The 26,002-nt window shown below is 41.6% G+C and overlaps 1 protein-coding gene across 1 annotated transcript; it reads left to right on the top strand.

Moving 5' to 3' along the window:
* Positions 1 to 12,803: 12,803 nt before the first annotated feature.
* Positions 12,804 to 23,670, top strand: MIS18A (MIS18 kinetochore protein A). Its single transcript, XM_004062692.3, has 5 exons — positions 12,804 to 13,234; positions 16,980 to 17,046; positions 21,354 to 21,476; positions 22,089 to 22,185; positions 22,774 to 23,670. The coding sequence occupies exons 1-5, from the start codon at positions 12,901 to 12,903 to the stop codon at positions 22,852 to 22,854; spliced, it is 702 nt and encodes a 233-aa protein (XP_004062740.2). The 5' UTR covers positions 12,804 to 12,900; the 3' UTR covers positions 22,855 to 23,670.
* The last annotated feature ends 2,332 nt before the right edge of the window (positions 23,671 to 26,002 follow it).

Below are 26,002 nucleotides of genomic sequence, written 5' to 3'. Positions count from 1 at the left end.
AGAGGTGAAGGTTGCAGTGAGCCAAGATCATGCCACTACACTCCAGACTGGGTAATGGAGTGAGACTCTGTCTCAGAAATACATATATAAAAAAATGCATTTTTGAACTTAAATCTATGTACATTTTGTACATTTCTTGTCCTAGAACAAGCTTGCCATAGGCCGCATGTGGCCCAGGATGGCTTTGAGTGTGGCTCAATACAAATTCATAAACTTTCTTAAAACATTATGAGATTCTTTTGCATTTTTTTTAAAGCTCATCAGCTATTGTTACTATTTGTGTATTTTATGTGTGGCCCAAGACAATTATTCTTCTTCCAGTGTGGCCCAGGGAAGCCAAAAGATTGGATACCCCTGTGAACCTTGAATTCAGTCATTTCTCCAAGGAATCCCAGTTCTTAGTAGAAAATGGTATTTAGCTATCATGGTCTAGATGATAGGGGTGCTTGTTGCTACTGGGTTGGTTATAATGTTTAGACCTATTCAATGTAGAGAGCTAGAAAATATTTATTTTTTGAGATAAAAAATAGCATGAGTTCATACTGATGCTTCCACTTCAAAATCACAAGCATGGAGTTTTTACTTAACCTTATCTTTCTTAGCTGTATCTCTTTCTCCAAAACTTAAAATTATATTCCCAACAAGACTAACATAATTACTCAATACACAACATACACACAAACAACCCCAGAATAGCAATATCAATTCTTTTTTGTCTTTGGAAGAATTTATTATTTTTGTTCTTTTTTTCAAAAACTTTTTATTTCCATAGGTTTTTGGGGAACAGGTGGTATTTGCTTACATGAGTAAGTTATTTAGTGGTGATTTGTGAGATTTTGGTGCACCTGTCACTTGAGCAGTATACACTGAACCCAATTTGTGGTTTTTTATCCCTCACCCCTTTCCACCCTTTCCCCCTGAGTCCTCAAAATCCACTGTATCATTTTTATGCCTTTGCATCCTCATAGCTTAGCTCCCACTTATGAGTGAGAACATACAATGTTTGGTTTTCCATTCCTGAATTACTTCACTTAGAATAATAGTCTCCAATCCAGTCCAGGTTGCTGCAAATGCCTCTTTGTGGCTGAGTAGTATTCCATTATATATATATAATGGAATATATATATGGAATATATATATATAATGGAATATATATATGGAATATATATATATAATGGAATATATATATATAATGGAATATAAATATGAAATATAAATATGGAATATAAATGTGGAATATAAATGTGGACTATAAATGTGGAATATAAATGTGGAATATATATGTGGAATATAAATGTGGAATATAAATGTGGAATATATATGTGGAATATATATGTGGAATATATATGTGGAATATATATATGTGGAATATATATATACGGAATATATATATGTGGAATATATATATACGGAATATATATGTGGAATATATATATATGGAATATATATGTGGAATATATATATACGGAATATATATATGTGGAATATATATATGTGGAATATATGTATGTGGAATATATATATACGGAATATATGTATGTGGAATGTATATATACGGAATATATGTATGTGGAATGTATATATACGGAATATATGTATGTGGAATGTATATATACGGAATATATATGTGGAATGTATATATACGGAATATATATGTGGAATGTATATATACGGAATATATATGTGGAATGTATATATACGGAATATATATGTGGAATGTATATATACGGAATATATATGTGGAATGTATATATACGGAATATATATGTGGAATGTATATATACGGAATATATATGTGGAATGTATATATACGGAATATATATGTGGAATGTATATATACGGAATATATATGTGGAATGTATATATACGGAATATATATGTGGAATGTATATATACGGAATATATATGTGGAATGTATATATACGGAATATATATGTGGAATGTATATATACGGAATATATATGTGGAATGTATATATACGGAATATATATATGTGGAATGTATATATACGGAATATATATATGTGGAATGTATATATACGGAATATATATATGTGGAATGTATATATATGGAATATATATATCACAGTATATATACAGTATATGTATATAATGGAATATATATACTGTATATGTATATAATGGAATATATACTGTGTATATATACAGTATATATAATGGAATATATATATATATATATATATGTCTCTCTCTCACAGTTTCTTTATCCACTCATTGATTGATGGGCATTTGGGCTGGTTCCACATTTTTGCAATTGCTATTGTGCTGCTATAAACATGTGTGTGCAAGTATCTTTTTCATATAATAATTTATTTTCCTCTGGATAGATACCCAGTAGTGGGATTGCTGGATCAAATGGTTTTAGTTCTTTAAGGAATCTCCACACTGTTTTCCATAGTGGTTGTACTAATTTACATTCCCACCAGCAGTGTAGAAGTGTTCCCTGTTCACTGCATCTGTGCCAACATCTACTATTTTTTGATTTTTTGATTATGGCCATTCTTGTGTGGGTAAGATGGTATTGCAATGTGGTTTTGATTTGCCTTTCCCTAATCATTAGTGATGTTGAGCATTTTCCATATGTTTGTTGGCCATTTGTATATCTTCTTTTAAGAATTGTCTATTCATGTCCTTGCCCACTTTTTGATGAGATTTTTTTTTTTCTTGCTGATTTGAGTTCTTTGTAGATTCTGGATATTAGTCCTGTGTCAGATGTATAGATTGTGGAGATTTCTCCCACTCTGAGGATTGTCTGTTTATTCTGCTGATTTTCCTTTTGTCATGCAAAAGCTCTTTAGTTTAATTAAGTCCCACCTATTTATTTTTGTATTTGTTGCATTTGCTTTTGGGTTCTTGGATATGAAATCTTTGCCTAGGCCAAAGTCTAGAAGGGTTTTTCCGATGTTATCTTCTAGAATTTTTATAGTTTCAGGTCTTAGATGTAAGTCCTTAATCCATCTTGAGTTGATTTTTGTATAAGGTGAGAGATGAGGATCCAGTTTAATTCTTCTACATGTGGCTTGCCAATTATCCCAGCATCATTTGTTGAATAGGGTGTCCTTTCCCCACTTTATGTTTTTGTTTGCTTTGTCAAAGATCAGTTGACTCTAGGTATTTGGGTTTATTTCTGGGTTCCCTATTCTGTTCCATTGGTCTATGTGCCTATTTTTATACAAGTACCATGCTGTTTTGGTGATTATGGCCTTATAGCATAGTTTGAAATCAGGCAATTTGATGCCTCCAGATTTGTTCTTTTTGCTTAGTCTTGCTTTGGCTGGGTGGGCTCTTTATTGGTTCTATATGAATTTTAGGATTGTTTTTTCTAGTTCTGTGAAGAATGATGGTGGTATTTTGATGGGAATTGCATTGAATTTGTAGATTGCTTTTGGCAGTATGGTCATTTTGACAATATTGATTCTGCCCATCCATGAGCATGAGATGTGTTTCCATTTGTTTGTGTCATCTATGATTTCTTTCAGCAGTGTTCTGTAGTTTTCCTTGTAGAGGTCTTTCACGTTTTTGGTTAGGTATATTCTTAAGTATTTTATTTTATTTTTTGCAGCTAACAATATCAATTCTAATAACAACAACATGCTTACTAAAAATGGTTTAAAATCTTTTTGGGAAAGAGATGGTAGAAATTTATTTATTTATTTTGGTACTTAGGGTATATCTCATGAGATATGTATAGTCGAGTTCATGTTTTAAAATTACTCAAAATAGTTCTTCTCCATGCAGCTATGCCATCCACTAGATATATTCAATATCTACATATTTAGAGATTGCTTTTTTAAAAACAGATTTTGTTTTATAATTATGTCAAATACTTACATGATTCCAAAGTCAAATATACAAGACAAGGTACACTTGTGGATCTGTAGTTCCTATTCCTCTTCTGTGTTTCTGTTACTTTCAGCTAAGTAGGCACTTTTAAAAAATGTTTTTGGTATATCCTTCAATTTTTAAAAATATAAGTAAATATGTATGTGTATTAATGTCTTCCCCCTACCTTTTTTTAGATGTCCATTGGCAAATTACATTTTTAAAAAAAACATTGTTTTATTTTTTTGAGGCAGGGTCTTGCTCTGTTGTGCAGGCTGGAGTGCAGTGGCTCAATCTTGGCTCACTGTAACCTCTGCCTCCTAGGCTCAAGCAGTCCTCCTACCTCAGCATCCTGAGTAGCTGAGACTACAGGCATGTGCCACCATGCCCAGCTAACTTTTTCTGTATTTTTAGTAGAGACAGGGTCTTGCCATGTCACCCAGGCTGGTGTCGAACTCCTGGACCCAAGTAATCCTCCCACCTTGGCCTCCCAAGGTGCTAAGATTACAGGCCTGACTGAGCCACTGCACCCAGCCTGCCTTTTTTTACTTAAGCGTTTATTCTGGTGTCCCCTCAATGGCATGTAGAGATAAGCCTCTTTCTTTTTCACAGTACGTAATGTTCCCATCATGTGGTTGTACTACTACAGCTTATCCATTCACTTCCCAGTTGATGAATGTTTGGGTTGTTTTCAGTCTTTTCTATTTCAAGTAGTGCTGCAATGTCTTGTGTTCATGTTTTACCATATTTTTGCCAGTGTACTTTTGGAATCAGCTCCTAGATGTGAGGGGCATGTGTGTGTGTGTGTGTGTGTGTGAAAGAGAGAGAGAGAAAGGATACATATGTATGCAATTGTGTTAGATATTGCCAAATTCCTTTCCATAGAGGTTATAATATCTTGCATTTCTATCAACAGTGTATGAAAGTGCCTGTTTTCTTGGGCAACAGTATGGACAACAGATCATGTTGTCAAACTTCTGGATTTTATCAGGGTGATAGGTGAGCTATTAGTTTTTAGTGTAGTTTAAAAATGAGCATGGCAGAGAATCTTTTCATATATTAAATATTTGCTTTTCTTTTATAGTGACCTATCTTTCTACATTTCTTGTTGTAGCATATTTTCAAATAAGAAAAGCTATGTGGCCGGGTGCAGTGGCTCACACCTGTAATCCGAACACTTTGGGAGGCCGAGGCAGGTGGATCAACTGAGGTCAGGAGTTCAACACCATCCTGGCCAACCTGGTGAAACCCCGTCTCTACTAAAAACACAAAAATTAGCCGGGCGTAGTAGTGGACACCTGTAATCCCAGCTACTCAGGAGGCTGAGGCAGGAGAATCACTTGAAACCAGGAGGCGGAAGTTGCAGGGAGCCGAGATCACGCCGTTGCACTCCAGCCTGGGTGACAGAGCAAGACTCTGTCTCAAAAAAAAAAAAAAAGCTACATAAAAGATAAAATTTTCAAGTTCCGTTACATCTGAAAATGTCAATTATACCTGGATCATGATTGGAATGGGTATATAACTGTAGTCTGAAAATCACCTGCCCACTGAACTTTGAGCTTTCTGGCTTCTGAAGTCAGGTTGCTGATGAGAAGTCTAATGTGATCTGATTCTTGCACCTTTTCCCTCTTCTCTGAAACTTTTAGAAATTTCTCTGAAGGTTGGAGTTCTGATAATTTACAATGTTAAGCCTTGGTGTGAGATTATTTCATTTCTTGTGCCAGGAAATTAGTATGCTCTTCCAATCTGAAGATTCATCTTTTAGCTCTGGACAATTGCATTCCCTCCCTTCTTCCTCTCCTCTTCCCTCCCCTCCCCTTCCCTCTCCTCTCCTTCTTTTCTTCCTTCTTTCTTTCCTTTCTCTCTCTCTCCTTTTCTTTCTTTCTTTTTTGACAGGGCCTCACTCTGTCGCCCAGGCTGGAGTGCAGTGACAATTGCTGTCTGTCTGCCTGCCTGCCTTTCTTCCTTCCTTTTTTTTTCTTTTCTTTTCTTTCTTTCTTTTCTCCCTCTCTTTTTTTTTTTTTTTTTTTTTTGACACTCTGTCGCCCAGGCTGGAGTGCAGTGGCATGATCCTGGCTCACTGCAGCCTCCGCCTCCTAGGCTTAAGCGATTCTCCTGCCTCAGTCTCCTGAGTAGCTGGGATTACAGGCATGCGTCACCACCGCCCAGCTAATTTTTGTATTTTTAGTAGAGACTGGATTTCATCAGGTTGGCCAGGCTGGTCTCAAACTTTTGACCTCAAATGACCCACGCACCTCAGCCTCCCAAAGCGCTGGGATTACAGGCATGAGCCACTGTGCCCAGTCAACTGTATTTTTTTAAATGATTTTTTTCTCTTTATTTTGTGTTCCCTGTATATTTGAACCACCTATTAGTCAGATGTTGGACCTCCTGGACCTATGCCTCTTGTCTTTTCTTTGGCCATTTACATTTATTACTTATTTGATTATATATTCTGTGAATTCCTTTATCTTTCAATCCTTCAGCTATGGATACGATGTTTCTTGAATCTCTCCAAGAATACTTGATTTGTAATCTTAAGCATCTCTGATATTATTCCAGATTCAGAAGTCACAAAACTGACTTTCTGATTAGTCTGTGCTGTGTTTAGAAAATACCCTTTTAGTTAAAAGGGAGATTTACATGTTTGGCATAGATGCTAAAACCTATTATTCCCTAATGGCTATAGCGTAGCCCTGGTGATCAGTCTTAGCCATCTTCCTCCAGTTGTATAAAAAAAAAAAATGAACAGAACTGTGGGGAAACAAAGGAGAGCTCAGAAAGAAAGTGAGGGGCTGATAGAAGAATTTTACATTGAGAGGCTGGGCACAGTGGTTCACGCCTGTAATTCCAGCACTTTGGGAGGTCGAGGTGGGTGGATTGCCTGAGGTCAGGAGTTCGAGATTAGTCTGGCCAACATGGTGAAATACTGTCTCTACTAAAAATACAAAAAAATTAGCTGGGTGTGGTGGCGTGCACCTGTAATCCCAGCTACTCGGGAGGCTAAGGCAGGGGAATTGCTTGAACCAGGGAGATGGAGGTTGCAGTGAGCTGAGATCACACCATTGCACTCCAGCCTGGGTGACAGACTAAGACTGTCTCAAAAAAAAAAAAAAAAAGAATTGGATCAACTGGTCCTCAGATGCAGCTGCAGCCGACTCTTTATGCACTAAAGGAGCCAGCTCACTGATTCCAGCTACCTGTCATCCCATCATGTTAGTGTAAGGAAGTGAATGAAATTAAAATATAGCCTTTGATTGCATTCTGTAGCCATTAATTTTTTTTTTTTTTGACAGAGTTTCACTCTTTCACCCAGGCTGGAATGCAGTGGTGCAATCTCATCTCGCTGCAATCTCATCTCGCTGCAACCTCCACCCTCTGGGTTCAAATGATTCTCCTGCCTCAGCCTCCTGAGTAGCTGGGACTACAGGGGACCACCACCACAGCTGGCTAATTTTTGTATTTTTAGTAGAGATGGAGTTTCGCCATGTTGGCCAGGCTGGTCTCTAACTCCTGACCTCAGGTGTTCCACCCCCTTGGCCTCCTAAAGGGCTGGGATTATAAGCATAAGCCACTGCGCTCGGCCTATAGCCATTAATTTCTGATTTTCCTCAATTGCCAGAGCACTCTTAAAAGGCCACAATTCTCCCAAATTATTAAGATCTCATTTGTTTCTTCTCTTTTTCCTTCTCTCCCCCAGTTATATTTTCTTGCTCTCTCTGTCTCTCTCCCCTCTAGTGCTAGCTATTGATATAAATTAGATGAGCATTTGTTTGTTATTTACACTAAAGCTTTTGAATCAAGCCAAAAATTAGGGTTGAATCAGGTAGTTCAAGTAACCCATATGTTGTGCAAGAAAAGACTGCAGGTTACAGTAAAAATGGAACTCTCTTTCACATTTTGCCTTCTGCTACGCCCTTAGACCTTCTTCGGTGACGACCGCCTTCCCTGTGGCCCTAGATGAGCACAAGGGCAGTCTGTGTGTGGGATCCCTTCCCATTCACGCTCCACCCTGCTCTTGACCATGGTGAACTTGTATGGATTACATCAATATGCTACGTGCCCTGTGGATTCTGGCTGGATATGGGCAATGGCGAGTTCCAGCAGGAAACTGGAGGGACAGAAGAGAGCAAGGTCAGAGAATTTAATCTCCTGCCTCCCTCCCTATGAGGTCACCCCAGCTGGTGACTGTGACCCTGGATGGAAGGTGATTGTCTCAAGGTGGTCTGCTCTTCACAACTCTCCTTCTTTCTGGTAACCTCGCCCAGCATCCCTCTAGGTCGAGGGAGGGGTGGTGTTGGCCTCATTGCTTTTAACCTGGATTCCTGTACCATCCCTCATGGTTCTCTCCTACAAACCTTTGCAAAGAATCCCTCCCCACACTAGCAGAATTTTAGTGCATGCTCTCTGTGTTCTTCTAAGGCCCTCTTAGGGAATAGACAATTCTGTAGGCACTTTCATTGCAAACAGAATCCCAGTGAAGAAATGGTAGTGTCAGTCCAAGATACTAATCAACATGGCAATCTTCACTACAGGATGAGAACTGTTTTCCCTTTGCCCCAGGTAGGACATAGGCCGCCTCAGCCTTCCCTGCCTCAGGTGGGGAAGGGGCTGTGGCTGGCCCTGCTCTTTCCCACCTCACCTGTTCCCTGCGGTTTTCATTTCTGCCTAGCCTGAGATGGGGAAAGTGGGGGATAGGACAGTTTTCACTTTGATATGGTTTGGCTCTGTGTTCCCACCCAAATCTCATCTTGAATTGCAATCTCCATGTGTTGAGGGAGGGGCGTGGTGGGAGTAATTGGATCATGGGGGCAGTTCCCCCGGGCTGTTCTCACGATAGTGAGTTCTCACAAGATCTAGTGGTTTTAAAGTGTGGCACCTCCCCTTGGCTTGCTCTCTCTCTCTCCTGCTGCCACGTAAGACGTGCTTTGCTTCCCCTTTGTCTTCCGCCATGATTGCAAGTTTCCTGAGGCCTCCCCAGCCATGCAGAACTGTGAGTCAGTTAAACCTCTTTCCTTTATAAGTTACCCAGTCTCAAGTAGTTCTTTATAGCAGCGTGAGAACGGACTAATACACACTTGAACTTGTTCTAACTTTGTTTTGCACTCTTAGGGTAAGATCTAGTTAGACCTGACCCTCTCTCCTAGCCCCCCCAGGGACTCCCTGCACCTCCCAAATCCCAGGTGCATGCCCATGACCCACTGGGCAAGGCCTCATCTCAGGCTGGCTCTCCCTCTGCCCTGGTTCTCCAGGAGTGCTGTTCACACTTGACTCACCACTGGGGAGTCTTCGTGCTTCCAGGTTAGCTCCTTAGGCAGAAATTAAGACTCTAGGTGACATCCTGCCAGCAAAGTTCAGATCTGGCTGACAACCTACCTTGTTTGCCTTTGTTGTGCTACCAAAACACACGCAGCTTGACGCTCCTGCAGGTCACCCTGTCCCCAAGTGCCTGGGAACCAACAGGTATGTAAGTGTCTCCTCAAAGTCTCTTATCAGCCAAATTGAGGCAAGGAGGCAGATACCCTCATCTTCTCTATTGGGGAGGGGCCTATTTCCAAAGAGATCCTTCCAGTGAAGTCATCTTGGTCACCATTTTCTCCCTTCCTTTATATTCCCAAAGTGTGTGACAGAGGTGTTTAAGAGAAGGAGGAAATCAGCTAGGCATGGTGGCCCATGCCTGTAATCCCAGCACTTTGGGAGGTCAAGGTGGGTGGATTACCTGAGGTCAGGAGTTCAAGACCAGCCTGGTCAACATGGTAAAGCCCCGTCTCTACTAAAAATACAAAGATTAGCTGGGTGTGGTGGTGGGTGCCTGTAATCCCAGCTACTCGGGAGGCTGAGGTGGGAGAATCCCTTGAACCTGGGAGGTGGAGGTTGCAGTGAGCCGAGATCATGTCACTGCACTCCAGCCTGAATGACAGAGTGAGACTCCAAAAAAAAAAAAAAAAAAAAAAAAGCAGGAGGAAATCATCTCTCCTAAATCTACTCTGAAGATTCCCCCAGGAAGGAGGGCAATCTGTCTCACACACACTTTGATATCTCATTTTTACTTCATCTTGGAGTCTTAGTGGAAACTTCAATTTTAACATACTGTAACAGATTGCTACATACATTTTTGGTTGCTAGTAAAAACAAAACAACAATTGAAACTGGCTTCCACAATAACTGGAACTGGTTGGCTCACACAACTGGAAGGATCTAGAGACTGGGTGCTGTTTCTCTGTGATTCCCTTACTCAGACTGGGCAAAATTGAACTTGACAAGGCCAAGTTTTTATTCTGAGCCAATCCCTATTGCCAGGGGAGCAGCACGGGTCGCCAGGGGTAGGTGCCATCCCTGCCCCAATCGCTATGGAAGAGTCATGGTCATCCTGATTGATTGGGTTAAACCTCTAGGGACTCATTCCCGGAATTGGTGGTGAGAGTGGTGGAGATGGACTCAACCTTATCCAAATCTCCTAGTTATATAACTAGGAAGTACGGTGAGAATGTAGTTTAGGAAGCAACCACAACCACAAACTACGAGGTCATCTTTTTCAAGCATCTCATTTTGTCCTCCCATAAATATGATGATTTTGTGGTTAGCTGAGGTTTTGTTTTGTTTTTTATTTTTTTGAGACAGGATCTCATTCTGTCACCCAGGCTGGAGTGCAATAGCGTAATCACAGCTTACTGCAGCCTCGACCTCCCAAGCCCAACCCATCCTCCTGCCTCAGCCTCACAAGCAACTGGGACTACAGAGGCGCACCACCATGCCTGGCTAATTTTGAAATCTTTGTAGAGACAGGGTCTCTCTATGTTGCCCAGGTTGTTCTCAAACTCCTGGGCTCAAGTGACTCTCTCGCTTCAGCCTCCCAAAGTGCCGGGGTTACAGGCATGAGCCACCATGGCTAGCCTTGTTTTTATATTCATAATATTAATACAAACACACTTGTGCCTATAGAGGAATTCATTTTGCATCAGCCAACTTCTCCATGATGTGCAGGAGGCATCATGCCTACAAACCATGATATTCTGAAGGACCATGAAAATGTTTCAATTTTTTTAATCAAGAGAAATAAATGAACTTACAGGTCTAAAAATGTTTTATGATATCATTTTAATATAATCATCTTCATAGCAATGTGACTATAAAATGAAATTTTTATTAACTGTTTTATGGAGAGAAAGGCCTACTAAGGCAAAAATAGGGCCCCTGAAAGTCACCATGCAGCTCGGCCTTGTATTCCTTCTTTCTTGGGGTATCCTATCATAGAATTTAAGTATTGACAATAGGAACCCAAAGTCTGAGACAAGACAATCCTTTGAATCCCCAAGTAACTAGCCACTTACTTAAAGAACTCATGTGGATTGTATCAATGTTGTACCAGAGATATTATGCTTGAAAACAACAGTCCAGGAAGGTCAGGCTTGGCTCCACAAAAGCAGAAGGGGCAAAGTATGGTGAGGCACGCCTGTAGTTCCAGCTACTTGGGAGGCTGAGGCAGGAGGATCGCTTGAGGCCAGGAGTTCGAGACCAGCCTAGGCAACATACTGAAACATCATCTCTGAAAAAATAAAGAAAAAAAAAAAAAGCAGAAGGAAGGAAGGGAATTCTATGGGTAAAAAAAAGGCCTAAATTATCTAAAGCATTTTCTTCCAGTAAGAAGCTGATTAACATAAGCATGGTGTGCCAGGGTTTACAAAGTATTTTCATGAATATTAGAAAACTTGATCCTCATGAACAACTTGGTGTAGTACTGAAGAAACAGACTCCATTTACTCCATGAAGAATTAGACTCAGGGAAGGCAAACAGCCTTTTCCACAGTTCCCTACACTGTTACTACCTTGTGGAGGGAGGGGTAAGTTAACCAGGACCACTGACTCCAAAGCTTTTGCTTTTTGCTAGTGGCTGTAAGCACTAAAATTGGAAGTACATTTACATAAATAGTTTATGCAACCAAGCAAAATAGGCAGTGACTTGGGGGACACCCAGAGCGTAGTAGGAACAGAGTAGGTCCTTGCAGGTAGCTTTCTTCCCAGGTATACCACCAGACTGTCTGTGGTGCAGCTGGCTGGTTCCCCGCCAGCTTTCCCTCCTGACCTACGGTGTTTTAGGCAGAGGCTGGCTTTCTGGGGCAGCTGAGGAAATCTGTCCTTATCATCAACAAGGGATGCTTCTTCCTTGCAAGGACGAATTGTTCCTTGATCCAAGCAGCAGGGACACTTCCAGGCTTTCCAGGGGCACTGCTGCTTCCTCAACTTTTTCCTTGCAGTGACAGCCTGAGTGATCCGGGGCCCTTCCCAGGGTCTATTCCAGGGATAGCAATGCGCAAAAGGACCCTGTGATGAGGGACTCCTCTATCCCTTTCCTTCTCCACTTCATGGAAAGGAGGTCCCCAGGAGCCGACAAAATAGAGCAGTGGTCATCAAAAGTGGAGCTGCTTATATACAACTATAATTAGTCCACTTACAAAAAAGAAGAAAAAGGGTGGTGGTCTGGCACAGTGGCTTACGCTTGCGATCCTGGCATTTTGGGAGGCCGAGGAGGGAAGATCGCTTAAGGCTAGGAGTTCGAGACGGGCAACATAGAAAGACTCCCCCCCAACCCCCCAAAAAAGGTTGGGCTGCCAATACTGACAGCGTGGGCACGCCTAGGAGCTTGTTAGAAATGCAGATTCTCGGGCTAACCTGCTACCTGCTGAACCAGAGTCTGCGAAGATGGAACCTGGCGATCTGCTTAAGAAGCTCGCCAGGTGGTTCTTAGACACTCAAGCTTGCAACCCGTAACTTTCTCAGTGACGCTGCCCCTCCCACGGAAAGGGGTGAATAATCCTTAGGAAGACAAGCACAGGTCTGCATCACCAATTTCTTCAGGCTGGAAAACCTGACGCAGGCGCAGTGACTATCACGCCTGGCCAAGGCCGCACAGCGCGCATGCGCACTAGAGGCCGCCCGCCGTCCCGCCCCCTTAAGGCTTTTGCCCCTTCTCGGCGTCCGCCACCGCGCCCCGCCCCGCGCATGAGCAGCGGCGGTTTTTTTTCCCGTGGCGCTCTGGGGCGCGGGCGATTTGTAGGTAATGGCAGGCGTTCGCTCACTGAGGTGTAGCAGAGGATGCGCTGGCGGCTGTGAGTGCGGCGACAAGGGCAAATGCAGCGACTCCTCGCTGTTGGGCAAGAGACTCTCCGAAGACTCGAGCCGCCACCAGCTGCTGCAGAAGTGGGCGAGCATGTGGAGCTCCATGAGCGAAGACGCGTCGGTGGCCGACATGGAGAGGGCGCGGCTGGAGGAGGAGGCGGCGGCTGCGGAGGAGAGGCCGCTGGTGTTCCTGTGCTCCGGCTGCCGGCGGCCGCTGGGCGACTCGCTGAGCTGGGTGGCCAGCCAGGAGGACACCAACTGCATCCTGCTTCGCTGTCAGTTGGGTCGAGCCGGGCAGGGGGGGCGTGGGGTCGCCTTCTTCCAGGGGTGCCGCGCGTGGGCGGCCCGGGAGGAGGCGGGGGCTCCTTGGGGCTGCCCAGGGACTTTAAGAGCAAAAAGTCTGAGAGTGTGAGCTGTGGCAGGAAAAGGGGAGGAGGGTCACTCCTCCACTTTGGCTCTCGGGCGGTGGGTTCTTTTCTGGGGTCCCCGGTCCCAGAAGAGCAGCGGTTGAATCAGCATCATCGTGAGCATTACTCAGAAACAAAGGGCGACAAAGAATAACACTTTTAAAGACCCTAAAAAAAGAGAAACAAATGGTCAACTAGACTGTAAGCACTTGAGGTGCAGCCAGTACTATTACTCCCCATAGAAATTAGCAGGCTGTTGGTGTATCAGCGGATGCCTCTACAGCCTCCAGTGATAGAGCCTCAGAGTTGACGGAACACAGTGCTATAGGGAAGAAAGGGAAGGAAACTTGCAATAAAAGCACCAACAACCTCATGAAAATTGGCGAGGAAGGAGGATGTAGCAAAAGAGTTCAGAAGAAGGCAGGAATTAGTTTCTAATCCTGGTTCTAGCAGTTACCTCTGTTGTTCCACTGTTCCCTCATTTTGATATTTTTGCAGTATTTAGGGATAAAGTGGTTCACATATTTTTTATGAATTGGTGTAAGAATGGCTGTTGTTTTTGGATTGTGATTTTTCAAGATGAAGTTTTTTCTGTCTTTGAATGCCGTAAATGTTCCGATGGCAGTAATTCACCACCGGCTTATCGACGTTTCTGGAACGTTTTCCTTGGTGTAATACTGGGAATAAAGGAGCACACCAGTGTCCAGTAGTTAACTGAAAGTTGAGATTAACTCTTTCACCTATTAAAATCAAACCAGGCCGAGCGCAGTGCTTCAGGCCTGTAATCCCAGCACTTTGGGAGGCCGAAGTGGGCGGATCACGAGATCCGGAGATTGAGACCATCCTTGCCAACATGGTGAAACCCCATCTCTACTAAAAATACAAAAATTCCAGATCAGCCTCGCCAAAATAAAAAATTAGCCGGGCATGGTGGTGTGCGCCTGTAATCCCAGCTACTCCGGAGGCTGAGGCAGGAGAATCACTTGAACCCGGGAGGCGGAGGTTGCAGTGGGCCGAGATTGCGCCACTGCACTCCAGCCTGGCGACAGAGCGAGACAACGTCTCAAAAAAAAATGCAGATTTTTGGTTCGGTAGGAAAAGCTCTTTGTTTGAATGAGATTACCTTGTTTACATGTTTTTAAGGAATAACGTGTTTGGTGTTACATCTTTCATTTTATTTGTTTGTTTCGATAGAGTGTATTTTTTGCCATGTGGGCTCTTTTCGTTGTTTTGCTTTACTTATAGAAAGGCTGTTTTTGTTTAATTTTTTTATTAATAGCTTTTAAATTTAAAACATAGTTCTAAAATAGTAAATAGTTTAAAATTTAAAGAACTATACATTTTTTGATTTATCAGATTTAGATAATAGGATTTAACACCTCTCCGCCCCCCCAGTAAAGATAAATAAATGAACTCGGATTCATTTCCATTCCTTCCTTACCCAGTTTGAATTAGTTTAATTATTTTCATTTTGTCAAGGTTTATACATTTACATTCTGTACATTTACATTCTGTTCTGTAGCTATAACAGCCTTACTATGATTTTTTAAAATAGGATTATTTATTTAATAGGTTTTTTTTTAATAGGGTTATAGTGGGTTAACAGCCCTCTGTTGCCCAGGTTGGAGTACAGTGGCGCAATCATAGCTCACTGTATGTAACCTTGAACGCCTGCTCAAACTATCCTCCCGGCTCAGCTTCCCAAGTAGCTTGGGACTACAGATACACACTAACACCTGGCTAATTTTTAAATTTTTTGTAGAGACAGAGTCTTGCTATGTTGCTCAGGCGGATCTCAAACTCCTGGCCCCAAGCAATCCCCTGCTTCGGCCTCCTAAAGTGCTGGGAGTACAGATGTGAGTTACAGCACCCAATCCTATAAAGTTTATGTAAATTTTTTTCCCAACTCCAGTACTCATTAACATAAAAAAGCTTCTTAATAGCTTTGTCATTCCTGAATTGTTTGATTAATCATTAGTGCTCCCCACGTCCACATCTCCAAGAAAATTTCAAGTTTATGTGCTAGAAAATATTTTCCTTTTTTTTTTTTTTTGAGACGGAGTCTCACTGTGTTGCCCACGCTGGAGTGCAGTGGTGCAGTCTCAGCTCACTGCAAGCTCCGCCTCCCGGGTTCATGCTATTCTCCTGCCTCAGCCTCCTGAGTAGCTGGGACTGCAGGCTCCCGCCACCACACCCCGCTAATTTTTTTGTATCTTTAGTAGAGACGGGGTTTCACCATGTTAGCCAGGATGGTCTCGATCTCCTGACCTCATGATCCGCCTGCCTCGGCCTCCCAAAGTGCTGGGATTATTTTCCTGTATTTATAAGTGAATGCTAGCTTGGCTGCAGGTACAGTTCTTGGTCATGCTCTTTGGTTTTTACGGGTGCTGAGCAGCTGGTGGAAAAGCCTTGAGACTATGGTTAAAGAGAATAAAGATAAGATTTTGGGAGGAAGGAAGAGACCAGAAACTGCAAGGCGTTGTAGTCTGTTCTAAAGAGTAGCAGTCTGTTCTAGTGAGTACGTTATTGTGCTAGCTTAGGCAGGGGAGTAATGTGACCCCGCATTTTCTTTGTAGAAAGCATTGAAGGAGGAACAAGTATGGAAGTGGGGAGGTCAGTGAAGAGCCAGGGCAGTAGTCCAGGCGAGAGGTGGTGCTGGTGGTTTGGGGGCTGGAGTGAAGTTTGTGAGGTAGAATTGATGGGATGGATCAGTGGAGTAGATACGGGGGAGCAGGATGAGGAGATGAAGAATCAAGGATGACACCCTGGTTTCTGATTTCAGCAAGCAGGTAGATGGAGTTGGAGTTTACCGGGTTAAGGTAGACTGTAGGAGGCCGTGAAATCAAGAGTCTGTTTTGGCCATTTTAGGTCACATGTCCCTTCTTCATTTCTCTTCACCCTCTACCCTGTCCTTTAGTGTTTCCTAGAGCTGGATTCTTTGGGAATGTTTGCTGCTGCCTCTGAAGTCCAGCAGTGACCTCTGTCCAAGTCATTGTTCAAGTAAAAGATGTGTGGCTGGGATCCTGAGGACCCTCTCAGTTACTTTTAGAGAAATGGGCCCTGTGTTTGAAATCTGGAGATATATGTGTTGGCTGTTTGCATCTTCCTAGGTTTGGAACCCAATTTCACTATCTGGCAGATAATTCTTTGCAGTGTGTGATTTGAGGTTCTAATGGTTCCAACTTTACTGTGGAATGAATTTTTCCCTCTAATTTTAGCCATTCTATTAATGTTAGTGGTTTTCAGGGAAAGGGAGGAAATAACCTTTTAAAATTTTTCTTAAATTTTTATTAAAAATTTTTTTTTTAGAGATGGAGGCTCGTTATGTTGTCCAGGCTGACCTCGAACTCCTGGCCCCAAGCCATTCTCTCACCTTGGCCTCCCAAAGGGTTGGGATGACAGGTGTGAGCACCTGGTTGGAAATAACTCTTATTCTGCTATCTTTTCCCAGAAGATCCCAGTACATTTAGTTTTAAACCGCTCTTTTGTGTGTTTGACTTTGGGCTTATTTTTTGTCCTCCAAGTTCTAAAAAGTTGGATTAGAAAGTCTCTGTCTGCATGTATGTTATAACAAACTACATTAATAAATTATTGTTACTTTCTCTGTTTCTAGGTGTTTCCTGTAATGTTTCTGTGGATAAGGAACAGAAGCTATCCAAACGTGAAAAGGAAAATGGTTGGTGAGTAAAACTGTATTTATATGAATATGTTAGAGAATTTTTTTTAATAAAAATCTTTAAAAGGTCATTACTAGTAGTAAGACTACTTGGGATAAAACTTTTCATGATAGTAAAAAAATCAGTCATTCGCATATATCAGTTCTTTTTTTGCTTTTTCTATATCCTGTTTTAGAAAGGAATATGTTAGTTCTTGAGTGGTTGTGGTCACCTTTAGATATTGAAAAGTTAGAGTTTCTAGATTTCTAAAAGCATATTCTGACATTCCCTTTTTGGATCTTTGGGCTTGGTGCTGAAGAAAATCAAAAATAAAAATAGAAAAAGAAAGTGGGGCATGGTGGCTCATGCCTGTAATCCCAGCACTTTCGGAGGCCAAGGTGGGCAGATCACCGGGGGGTCAGGAATTCGAGACCAGCCTGGCCAACATGGCAAAACCCCGTCTCCACTAAAAATACAAAAATTAGCCGGGCATGGTGGTGCGGGCCTGTAATCCCAGCTACTCAGGAGGCTGAGACAGGAGAATCACTTGAACTAGGGAGGTGGAGGTTGCAGTGAGCCAAGATCGCCACTGCACTCCAGCCTGGGCAACAGAGAAAGACTCCGTCTCAAAAAAAAAAAAGAAAAGGAAATACCTATATTATAAAATCTCAATGTTAAAGGGTGCCTTAGGCTAATGCTGCCCACCTTTCTCATGTTATGGCATACACATAAAATGCTGCTGTCACACACACAGCCTATTGGGGTAAACAGACAAGGCTGTTTGTGGCAAGAGCAAACAACACAGGAGCTCCAGCAATCTGAGGCCCTGTGTGGCCACTTTAAGGGTAGAGGGGACAAATATCTTGCCATACCTGCCACCCATGTGCCATAGTGACGCCTGAGCAAACTGAGTGGGAAGCGCTGCCCTATATAATTGTTGCCGCAAATGTAAACTGTATCTTACACTGGCATATGAAATAACTTCAGGTGGTACACAGTTAAACAAAAATTAATTATGTGTATATTTTAATGTGTATTAAAAATACTGGGTTTTCATTTTTAGTGATGCTAGAGTATCCTATCAAATAAAGTATATTTCAATTTAAAAAAAATTACTCTGTGCACTTATGACCAAATACCTCCTGATGACCCCTCCTCCCAATACCATCACATTAGGAGCTACCATTTCAACTTATACATGTGGTAGGGGACAGAAACATTCAATACTTAGTCGCTCCTAAAACCCTTTCGATTTCTTGAGTGATGGGTTGATAAGGGTATCTTTTGTTACCATGTTTGGTCTTAGTCTCCAGTTCTGACAGAAGAGCTTCTAAGATGCTTGGAATCTCTGGAGTGATAATAATGTCGTTTTGAATCCTAATGAGGTGACTGTGGCTGGGGGGCTTCTATGTAGCTTCAGGATTGGGGGCCAGAAGGACCAAGGCATGATTAGAGGGTTGGAAGTTTCGGCCCTACCCCAACCTCTTCTCCCACCTCCATCGAGGGCAGAGGGGCTAGAGATTATCAGCAATGATGTAATTAATCATGCCTGTGTTATAAAACCTCCAAAAAAACCCATGGGTTTTAGAGAACTTCCAGATTGGTGAATATGAGATGCTGGGAGGGTGGTGTACCTAGAAAGGTCTTGGAAACTCTGTGTCCCCCTTCTGTAACCTTTGCGCTATGTATCTCTTCCATAAAAGTAAAAAAAAAAAAAAAAAAAAAAAAAAGAAAAGAAAAAAAAAGTTTCTCCATTTAAGATAAATTAGTAATAGTACAGATGGTTTGTGGATGTGACAGAAATTGTGGTGCCGGCATGCAGGCCATAAAAATTTGGAAAACCCACCTCAGATCATTTCTCATTTTGTAGTTGAAGAAAGTTAGCCCAGGGAGGCTAGAACTTTGCTAAGGTCACAGGACTAATTAGCAGTAAGAGCTAGGATGATGCTTGTTATCCTTCCTTACTGCCTTCGAAGTGCTCTTTCTTCTCCACTTTCTAGCTCTAGCCATTTTGATACCACCATCATTTTTGTCCTATTTGTGTACCAGCTACCAACTGTGCTATTACATACTAAATTTTTAAAATTAAATCAATTCAAAATTTTTATTTAAATTTGTCTTAAAAGGATTGTTTTTACTATCATAAATATATACTTGCCATAACTAGAAAGTAACTCTGAAGATAATTACAGTGAAAACAAATGTTATTAGTTCTAGCTGAGATGTTGTTGCCTGGCTGGTTCTCTGCCTGAGGTCTGTTCTGTTACTATTAAAAGATTTGCGACTATGAGACAAGTGTCAAAGACAGTCTAGCCCCAAACTGAGACTTTCTTCTTTTTTCTAATCAGGATTGATAGAGAATTCACTCTCTTTGATCCAGAGTTATTAATACTGTTTGTATCACCTAAACCCATCGATTAGACTGCCTTCAGTTGTCTTAGACTTCACTAGGGTTGTGTGCTCCACACTCCCATGTTGCTCTGGGATGCTTGTGAATTTTTTGATACCTGCCTGAGCCATTCTGCTGATGGTCAGCAAGAGCACTGTGGGCTTTAGAAATATGTTGTGAAGGTGCCAGTGCTGTTTTCTCTGTTAAGTCTGACTTTGTCCTTTGTTGAGGATCTTAACAATCGGATTATTCCTTGTCTAACATCACCTTACGATTATTGGCACTGCCTTCTCAATGTTATTGTTCAATGAAAGGGGTGAATGCTGGCCAAATTCTTGCCAACTGTGAAAGCAGAAAGTTGCTGCCTTAATAGTAGCTACCATCTCTTCATTGCTCCACAAGATGATTCTAGAAGTGTGAATGGGTTTGTTCCTATTTTTGGTGGTGTTTAGGTTGATTTTGATAACTCGGGATAAAACAGTCTTATTCATGGCTCAGTGGATTTGGGGAGTTCAAGCCTCTGGTTTCTCTGAGTGTCCTTTCTTGGCTGATGACATTAGATATTAGTTTGCAGTCTTGGTAATGGTGTGAGGCAGTCTCATAATGGTAATGAGGTTTGATATATAGCATGGAGGTTTACCTGTTCACTGTGAGTAATTTAGGTGGGATTTACCGACATGCTTTTGTATTTCTCATATAAACATTTATACAAGCTAGCTGGGTATGGTGACTCCTGCCAGTAATCTCACATTTGGGAGGCCAAGGTGGAGGTTTGCTTGAGGCTAGGAGTTCGAGACCAGCTTGGGCAACATAGCGAGACTATTTCTACTATAAAACTAAAAAAAGTATAGAAGCTTATAAAAGCCCGTAGACACTTAATATGTAATCAGTGGCATACTATCCAGCTAATCACATCATCAGTGAGAATTCATGACTTAATCAGATGGTGATCCATTTTGTTCTTTGTTCCATATGTTGCTGTAATAATTAACAGTGTCTCAGTATCTGTAAGTAAACAATGATGTAGTCTATAATCTGTGAGTCTTGGGTAGCTCCCTTTTGCTTGATAGCAGGAATGGATATTTAGTGATTACAAGTGTTTCACGTACTGAATAGGAGTTAGAATACTTTTGTAATAAAAATCGTTTGTGGTGTATGTTTTACTACTGTGATCACTACTAGATTTAAATCTCTAGTTATCATTTTGCTATGTGTTGGAATGGTAATTTTAGTATATTTATAGAATGGTAAATTTGGATGGGTCAGTTCAACAAGGCGTTTGGGAGACACTGGATTCTAAGCCAGGTTTTAAGGAGACATGAATAGGCTTTGGGGGAGGGTATATTCAAGTGTGTGGAACCTGAGTTGAGAGGTAACTAGAATGAAGAAACAATTACATGGGTTGTCATCTAACTTTAGAGACTTTTTTTAATTAAGCCAAGCAGTATTACCTTCCACTAGAACAGAGTTTGGTAAACTATGGCCCATGGGGCGGGCACCCATTTGTGAATACGAGTTTATTGGAACACAGGTTATTCAGTTAGTATTGTCTATAGGTGCTTCCATTTTACAATGGCAGAGGTGAGTAGTGACAGACACCATATGGCTGGCGAGGCTAAAATATTTATTCTCCACTTTGTTACATTAGTACCAGATGGAGGAATTTATATTCTAGAAAAACACCACCTCAATATTCTCTCTTGTCACTTTTTTGTATGTCCCTTGTCATTTGATACTTAAGGCATCGTGGCCTGGAGATGACTGTCTTTACATTTTTATTATAAATATCTTACTATCATTTTTTCCTATCCTTTATGTATGACCTAGTGTGGTCAGAATAGCATACTTCAGAAACTGAAGTGTTTATGGATTTTAACAGTGAGATTTTTATTATAATGAGTTGCTCCTTTGTTTCCTAAAGCAAGGCATTTCTTTATTGCAGCGTCCTTGAGACTTTGTGCTGCGCGGGGTGCTCACTCAATCTTGGCTACGTGTACAGATGCACGCCCAAGAATCTTGATTACAAGAGAGACTTGTTTTGCCTCAGTGTTGAAGCCATTGAAAGGTAAGTTTGATATATAAATGTTTACCTCACAACTGGTGTTTCAGAAAGTTAAGGCACAGAAGTGTCACAACGAAATCAATACTGTTTGGTTAAATATATTTTCAAGTAATGATTTCTAAAAAGCCAGTAATTTTTTTTTTTTTTTTTTTTTTTGCTTTGACCTGCTTCTTTATTTGGTATTGGAAAAGTCAGACACTCTAAATTGTAGGAGAAAACACTGTGAGAAAATTTTTGGAATAAAAGTATATTCAGTTGTTTTTAAAAATTGAAAGTAGTTCAGTAGGATATTGCCCCCTGCCCCCAGCTTTTTATTTTTGTTTATTTTAAAACTTATTTTTTTGAGATATGGGGTCTCACTCTGTCGCCCAGGCTGGAGTGCAGTGCTGTGGTCATAGCTTTCTGCATCCTTGAACTCCTGGTCTCCAGCGATCCTCCTCCCTCAGCCTCCCAAGTAGCTAAGACTACAGGCATATTGCCCAGGGTCTTGTGTTGCCCAGGCTGGTTTCAAACTCCTAGCCTCAGATGATCCTTCTGTCTCAGCCTCCTGAATAGCTGGGAACAAGTGCATGCCACCACACCCAGCTTGTATTTTAACCTTGTACCGTACTTCAGTTATGTTTTAGGGTCCTCTGAAAAGCAAATTGTGTCAGAAGATAAAGAGCTTTTTAATCTTGAAAGCAGAGTTGAAATAGAAAAGTCTCTAACACAGGTAATTTTATTCTGTACATTTTATATCTTTGTATGAACAGTTTGTCAGTGAAGAAGTGCTCCCCCACAAACGATAATTCTCATAACGTCATCTGTGTTGATCGCAGGAAGAGTGTGCTTATTTCATTTCAGTTGTTAGTAAAGTTGATTTTTGGGGAACTCAAAAGCTAAGCTTAATCAACAAAATAATGAGGAAGACATGTCATGTCAAAATCAAAACTATATATTCAAACACTGCAAAGCTAGAAATACATCTTTGATTCAAATCAGTATTTTGTTTGATTCAATTCTTGTGGTATAAATAGCCTTGTTGTTGGATGTTAACATTTTCTCATTGCCAGATAGGTGAGATGGTGATGATTGTATAAAAGAGATGTAGATTATAGGTTGAGAACTACTGTTGATAGAATTATGCTTTATTTTAAAAAAATTTATGCCTCTAAATAGTTTTGTTAAACACTGAATATCTACCTTGTAATGTATGACATATCCAAAATTGCATTAAGTGTATATCTTAATTATATTTAACCATGTATAATTTTTAATTATATGTGTGTTTCTTTATTTTTTTATTTTTTCAATTCAATAGATGGAAGATGTCTTGAAAGCATTACAAATGAAGCTGTGGGAGGCCGAATCCAAATTGTCCTTTGCCACTTGTAAAAGCTGAACTCTAGTCTGTGTCCTCCATTCTGCCCCCGCCCTTCCTCCCCTTATTTGTTAAATGAAGCAACATAGTGAGACGTCGTCTCTACAAAAATAAAAATAAAAAAAAATTAGCCAGGCATGCGAAACGCTGAGGTGGGAGGATCAGATGAGCTTGGGAGGTTGAGGCTGCAGTGAGCCTTGATCATGCCACTACTGCATTCTAGCCTGGGCAACAGAGTGAGACCTTCTCTCAAAAAAAAAAAAAACCCCAAAATTGTAGAATTACTTTTATAGCTATATTTTATGATAAAGAAGTGATTATTTCTCAAAATCGCATTTTAAAGCCGTTTTATGGTACTTGTTGGAATTGGGACTTAGGAGTTTTGATTTTGATAAGAAACTGGGATGATTTTCTGAACTTTTTTTTCCTCTGTATCACATTTATTTACTATTTTTAAAAACTTTGACATTTAACACTTGGGACAACATTTATTATAAATGATAAGAAAAATCTTAGAGGTTTGTCTACCCACAGTGTCATGGAATCTTCTCTGAAAACTAATCCATAAAGTTCCCTGGAGAAATTGGTCAGAATGATCTGTCAGAACCATTTGAAAACTTGCTCAAGAGCAGTTGCATATATATAATAGGATTTTACTTTTTCCTGCTTATGTGCTACTATATGCTTAAAAAACCTGGAGGAATACTTACCAAAGAGGAGTAACCATCTCTGAGGGTGGGATTCTGGGGGAATTTTTGTTTTTTCTGTTTTCTATAATGTGAAACTTTTGTAGTATGTGTTTTTATAATTGAAGAGAATAAAGATTAAAACAAAGTCCTTTAAGATTGATTTTTACAAACTGAATTGTATTTAACTGAGATCAGAAATCCTGGTGCTGTGAAATCCACACATTACTGAGCATGGCAGTGTGGAAGGCCTGCTCAGGAATATAAAGGTAACCCCAAATTTCCCCAGACCCCTTTGTTTCTGGGTGTGAGTGAGGTCACGGAACAGTACTGAGTGGTATGAGTAACTCACCGTTTGCTCTGAAGTTCCCTGATTACTTGTGAGAATACTAAAGTTCTCAGAGCAAAAGGTCCTAAGTCACATTGACTGGATCATGCAGGATTCTTGTGTTCTTTTTGAGGGATTGTCGACAACCTCAGTTAACGCTGAGTGAGTCCTTTAGGCGTTCTCTCTCGCAGACTCCTCTCCCACTAACAGACTATGGTGCTGTGGAAGCAAACGTCATCACCCGCTGGCAACAAGGCAGCATCCAGCTGCAGCAAGCTTGATGTAGTCCCAGGTGTCTGTCCGCTTAGGTGCTTTGGTGGCACCTTGTGTGAAAATGCATTCTAAACAGATGAGAGAGTATTTTAGCCACAAGACTCAGCTAACTCTCTGGTTGTGCAGGTTACAGAGTACTCCAGCAAGCATTTTCAGATTCCATTCCAAAGCCATAGGCAATTTGGCTCCCCGATTCCTTATACCCTGTTCATACCAGGGAAGGAAGGGGCTGTACAATATTTGTAGCCAGTTCACTCATCTTGAAAACTCATTTCACCAATGAAAAGTAATTTCTAATATCCTGGTACTAATTAAGATTCTGTTACAGATCAGAAGATAAATGTAGCTCATGCCTTAGTGGCTGCCTCTAGAGTGGGCCTTTGATTACCTTTCCATCTCTGCACGTGTATTCCTGTTAGGGTTCTTCACATGAAGTTAACGAGGCTCCCCTGGGCTGCAGACAGAAGCCAGCACACATTTGTATTACATGGTCTCCACTGAAGCATCTGAAAGTCAATCCAGGAAACACTGTTTCATAAGACAGTCTTCATCTTTGGCCTCAACCTGTGGCATCCCTGAAGGGGTGGCCTTGCCATCACAGTGAGAGGGACTTCCAAGGCTGGGGTCCAGGTGGGAGTGCTGCATCCTGTCTGTGCTGCATGGTGACACTGGCAGGAGAGGGGACTTCCCCTGTTGTGGGCCACCCTGTCCTGGGCCACTTGTTTCTCTGAAGCCTGGTGGCATGGCTTTTCTGGCTTTCTGTGAGGTCTCATCAGAACGTGTGTCTGTGTGTGTGTGTGTGTGTGTGTGTTTAACTTGTGCCATATATCCACCTGCTAAAACCTACTACTTGAGGCAACAAGTTTTTGTTTCTTATAATTGGAAAACCCAGTGTGTGGTCGTTTCTGGTAAATGAGCCCTGGGGAAGCACTGCCTGTGAGCAGGAGTAAGGGTCCAGAAGCAGTGTGTCCGGAATTGGTGGGTTCTTGGTCTCACTGACTTCAAGAATGAAGCCGCGGACCCTCGCGGTGAGTGTTACAGCTCTTAAGGTGGCGTGTCTGGAGTCTGTCCCTTCTGATATTCAGATGTGTTTGGAGTTTCTTCCTTCTGGTGGGTTCGTGGTCTCGCTGGCTCAGGAGTGAAGCTGCAGAACTTCGCGGTGAGTGTTACAGCTCTTAAGGCAGCGCGTCTGGAGTTGTTCGTTCCTCCCGGTGGGCTCGTGGTCTCACTGGGCTCAGGAGTGAAGCTGCAAATCTTTGCGGTGAGTGTTACAGCTCATAAAAGCAGCGTGGACCCAAAGAGTGAGCAGTAGCAAGATTTATTGGAAAGAGCGAAAGAGCAAAGCTTCCACAGCGTGGAAGGGAACCCGAGCGGGTTGCCAATGCTGGCTCCGGCAGCCTGCTTTTATTCTCTTATCTGGCCCCACCCACATCCTGCTGATTGGTAGAGCCGAGTGGCCTGTTTTGTCAGGGCGCTGATTGGTGCGTTTACAATCCCTGAGCTAGATAGAAAGGTTCTCCACGTCCCCATCAGATTAGTTAGATACAGAGTTTCCACACACAGGTTCTCCAAGGCCCCACCAGAGCAGCTAGATACAGAGTGTCGATTGGTGCATTCACAAACCTTGAGCTAAACACAGGGTGCTGACTGGTGTATTTACAAACCTTGAGCTAGATACAGAGTGCCGATTGGTGTATTTACAATCCTTGAGCTAGACATAAAGGTTCTCCACGTCCTCACCAGAGCAGCTAGATACAGAGTGTTGATTGTTGCACTCACAAACCTTGAGCTAAACACAGGGTGCTGATTGGTGTATTTACAATCCCTGAGCTAGATATAAAGACTCTCCACGTCCTCACCAGGGCAGCTAGATAGAGTGTCG

This window comes from Gorilla gorilla, chromosome 22 (genome assembly GCF_029281585.2).
Source record: "Gorilla gorilla gorilla isolate KB3781 chromosome 22, NHGRI_mGorGor1-v2.1_pri, whole genome shotgun sequence".
NCBI lineage: Eukaryota > Metazoa > Chordata > Mammalia > Primates > Hominidae > Gorilla > Gorilla gorilla.
The sequence above is the reverse complement of the archived record's forward strand: the minus strand, read 5'-3'. Positions and strand labels throughout refer to the sequence as shown.

What these genes read in the sequence shown, in the direction of transcription:
- MIS18A (XM_004062692.3), top strand. Translation starts at nt 12,901, where the DNA reads ATGGCAGGCGTTCGCTCACTGAGGTGTAGCAGAGGATGCGCTGGCGGC. An exon ending in CGTGAAAAGGAAAATGGTTG is followed by an intron (nt 17,047 to 21,353) that starts GTGAGTAAAACT and finishes TCTTTATTGCAG; the next exon opens with CGTCCTTGAGACTTTGTGCT. An exon ending in AGTGTTGAAGCCATTGAAAG is followed by an intron (nt 21,477 to 22,088) that starts GTAAGTTTGATA and finishes ACCGTACTTCAG; the next exon opens with TTATGTTTTAGGGTCCTCTG.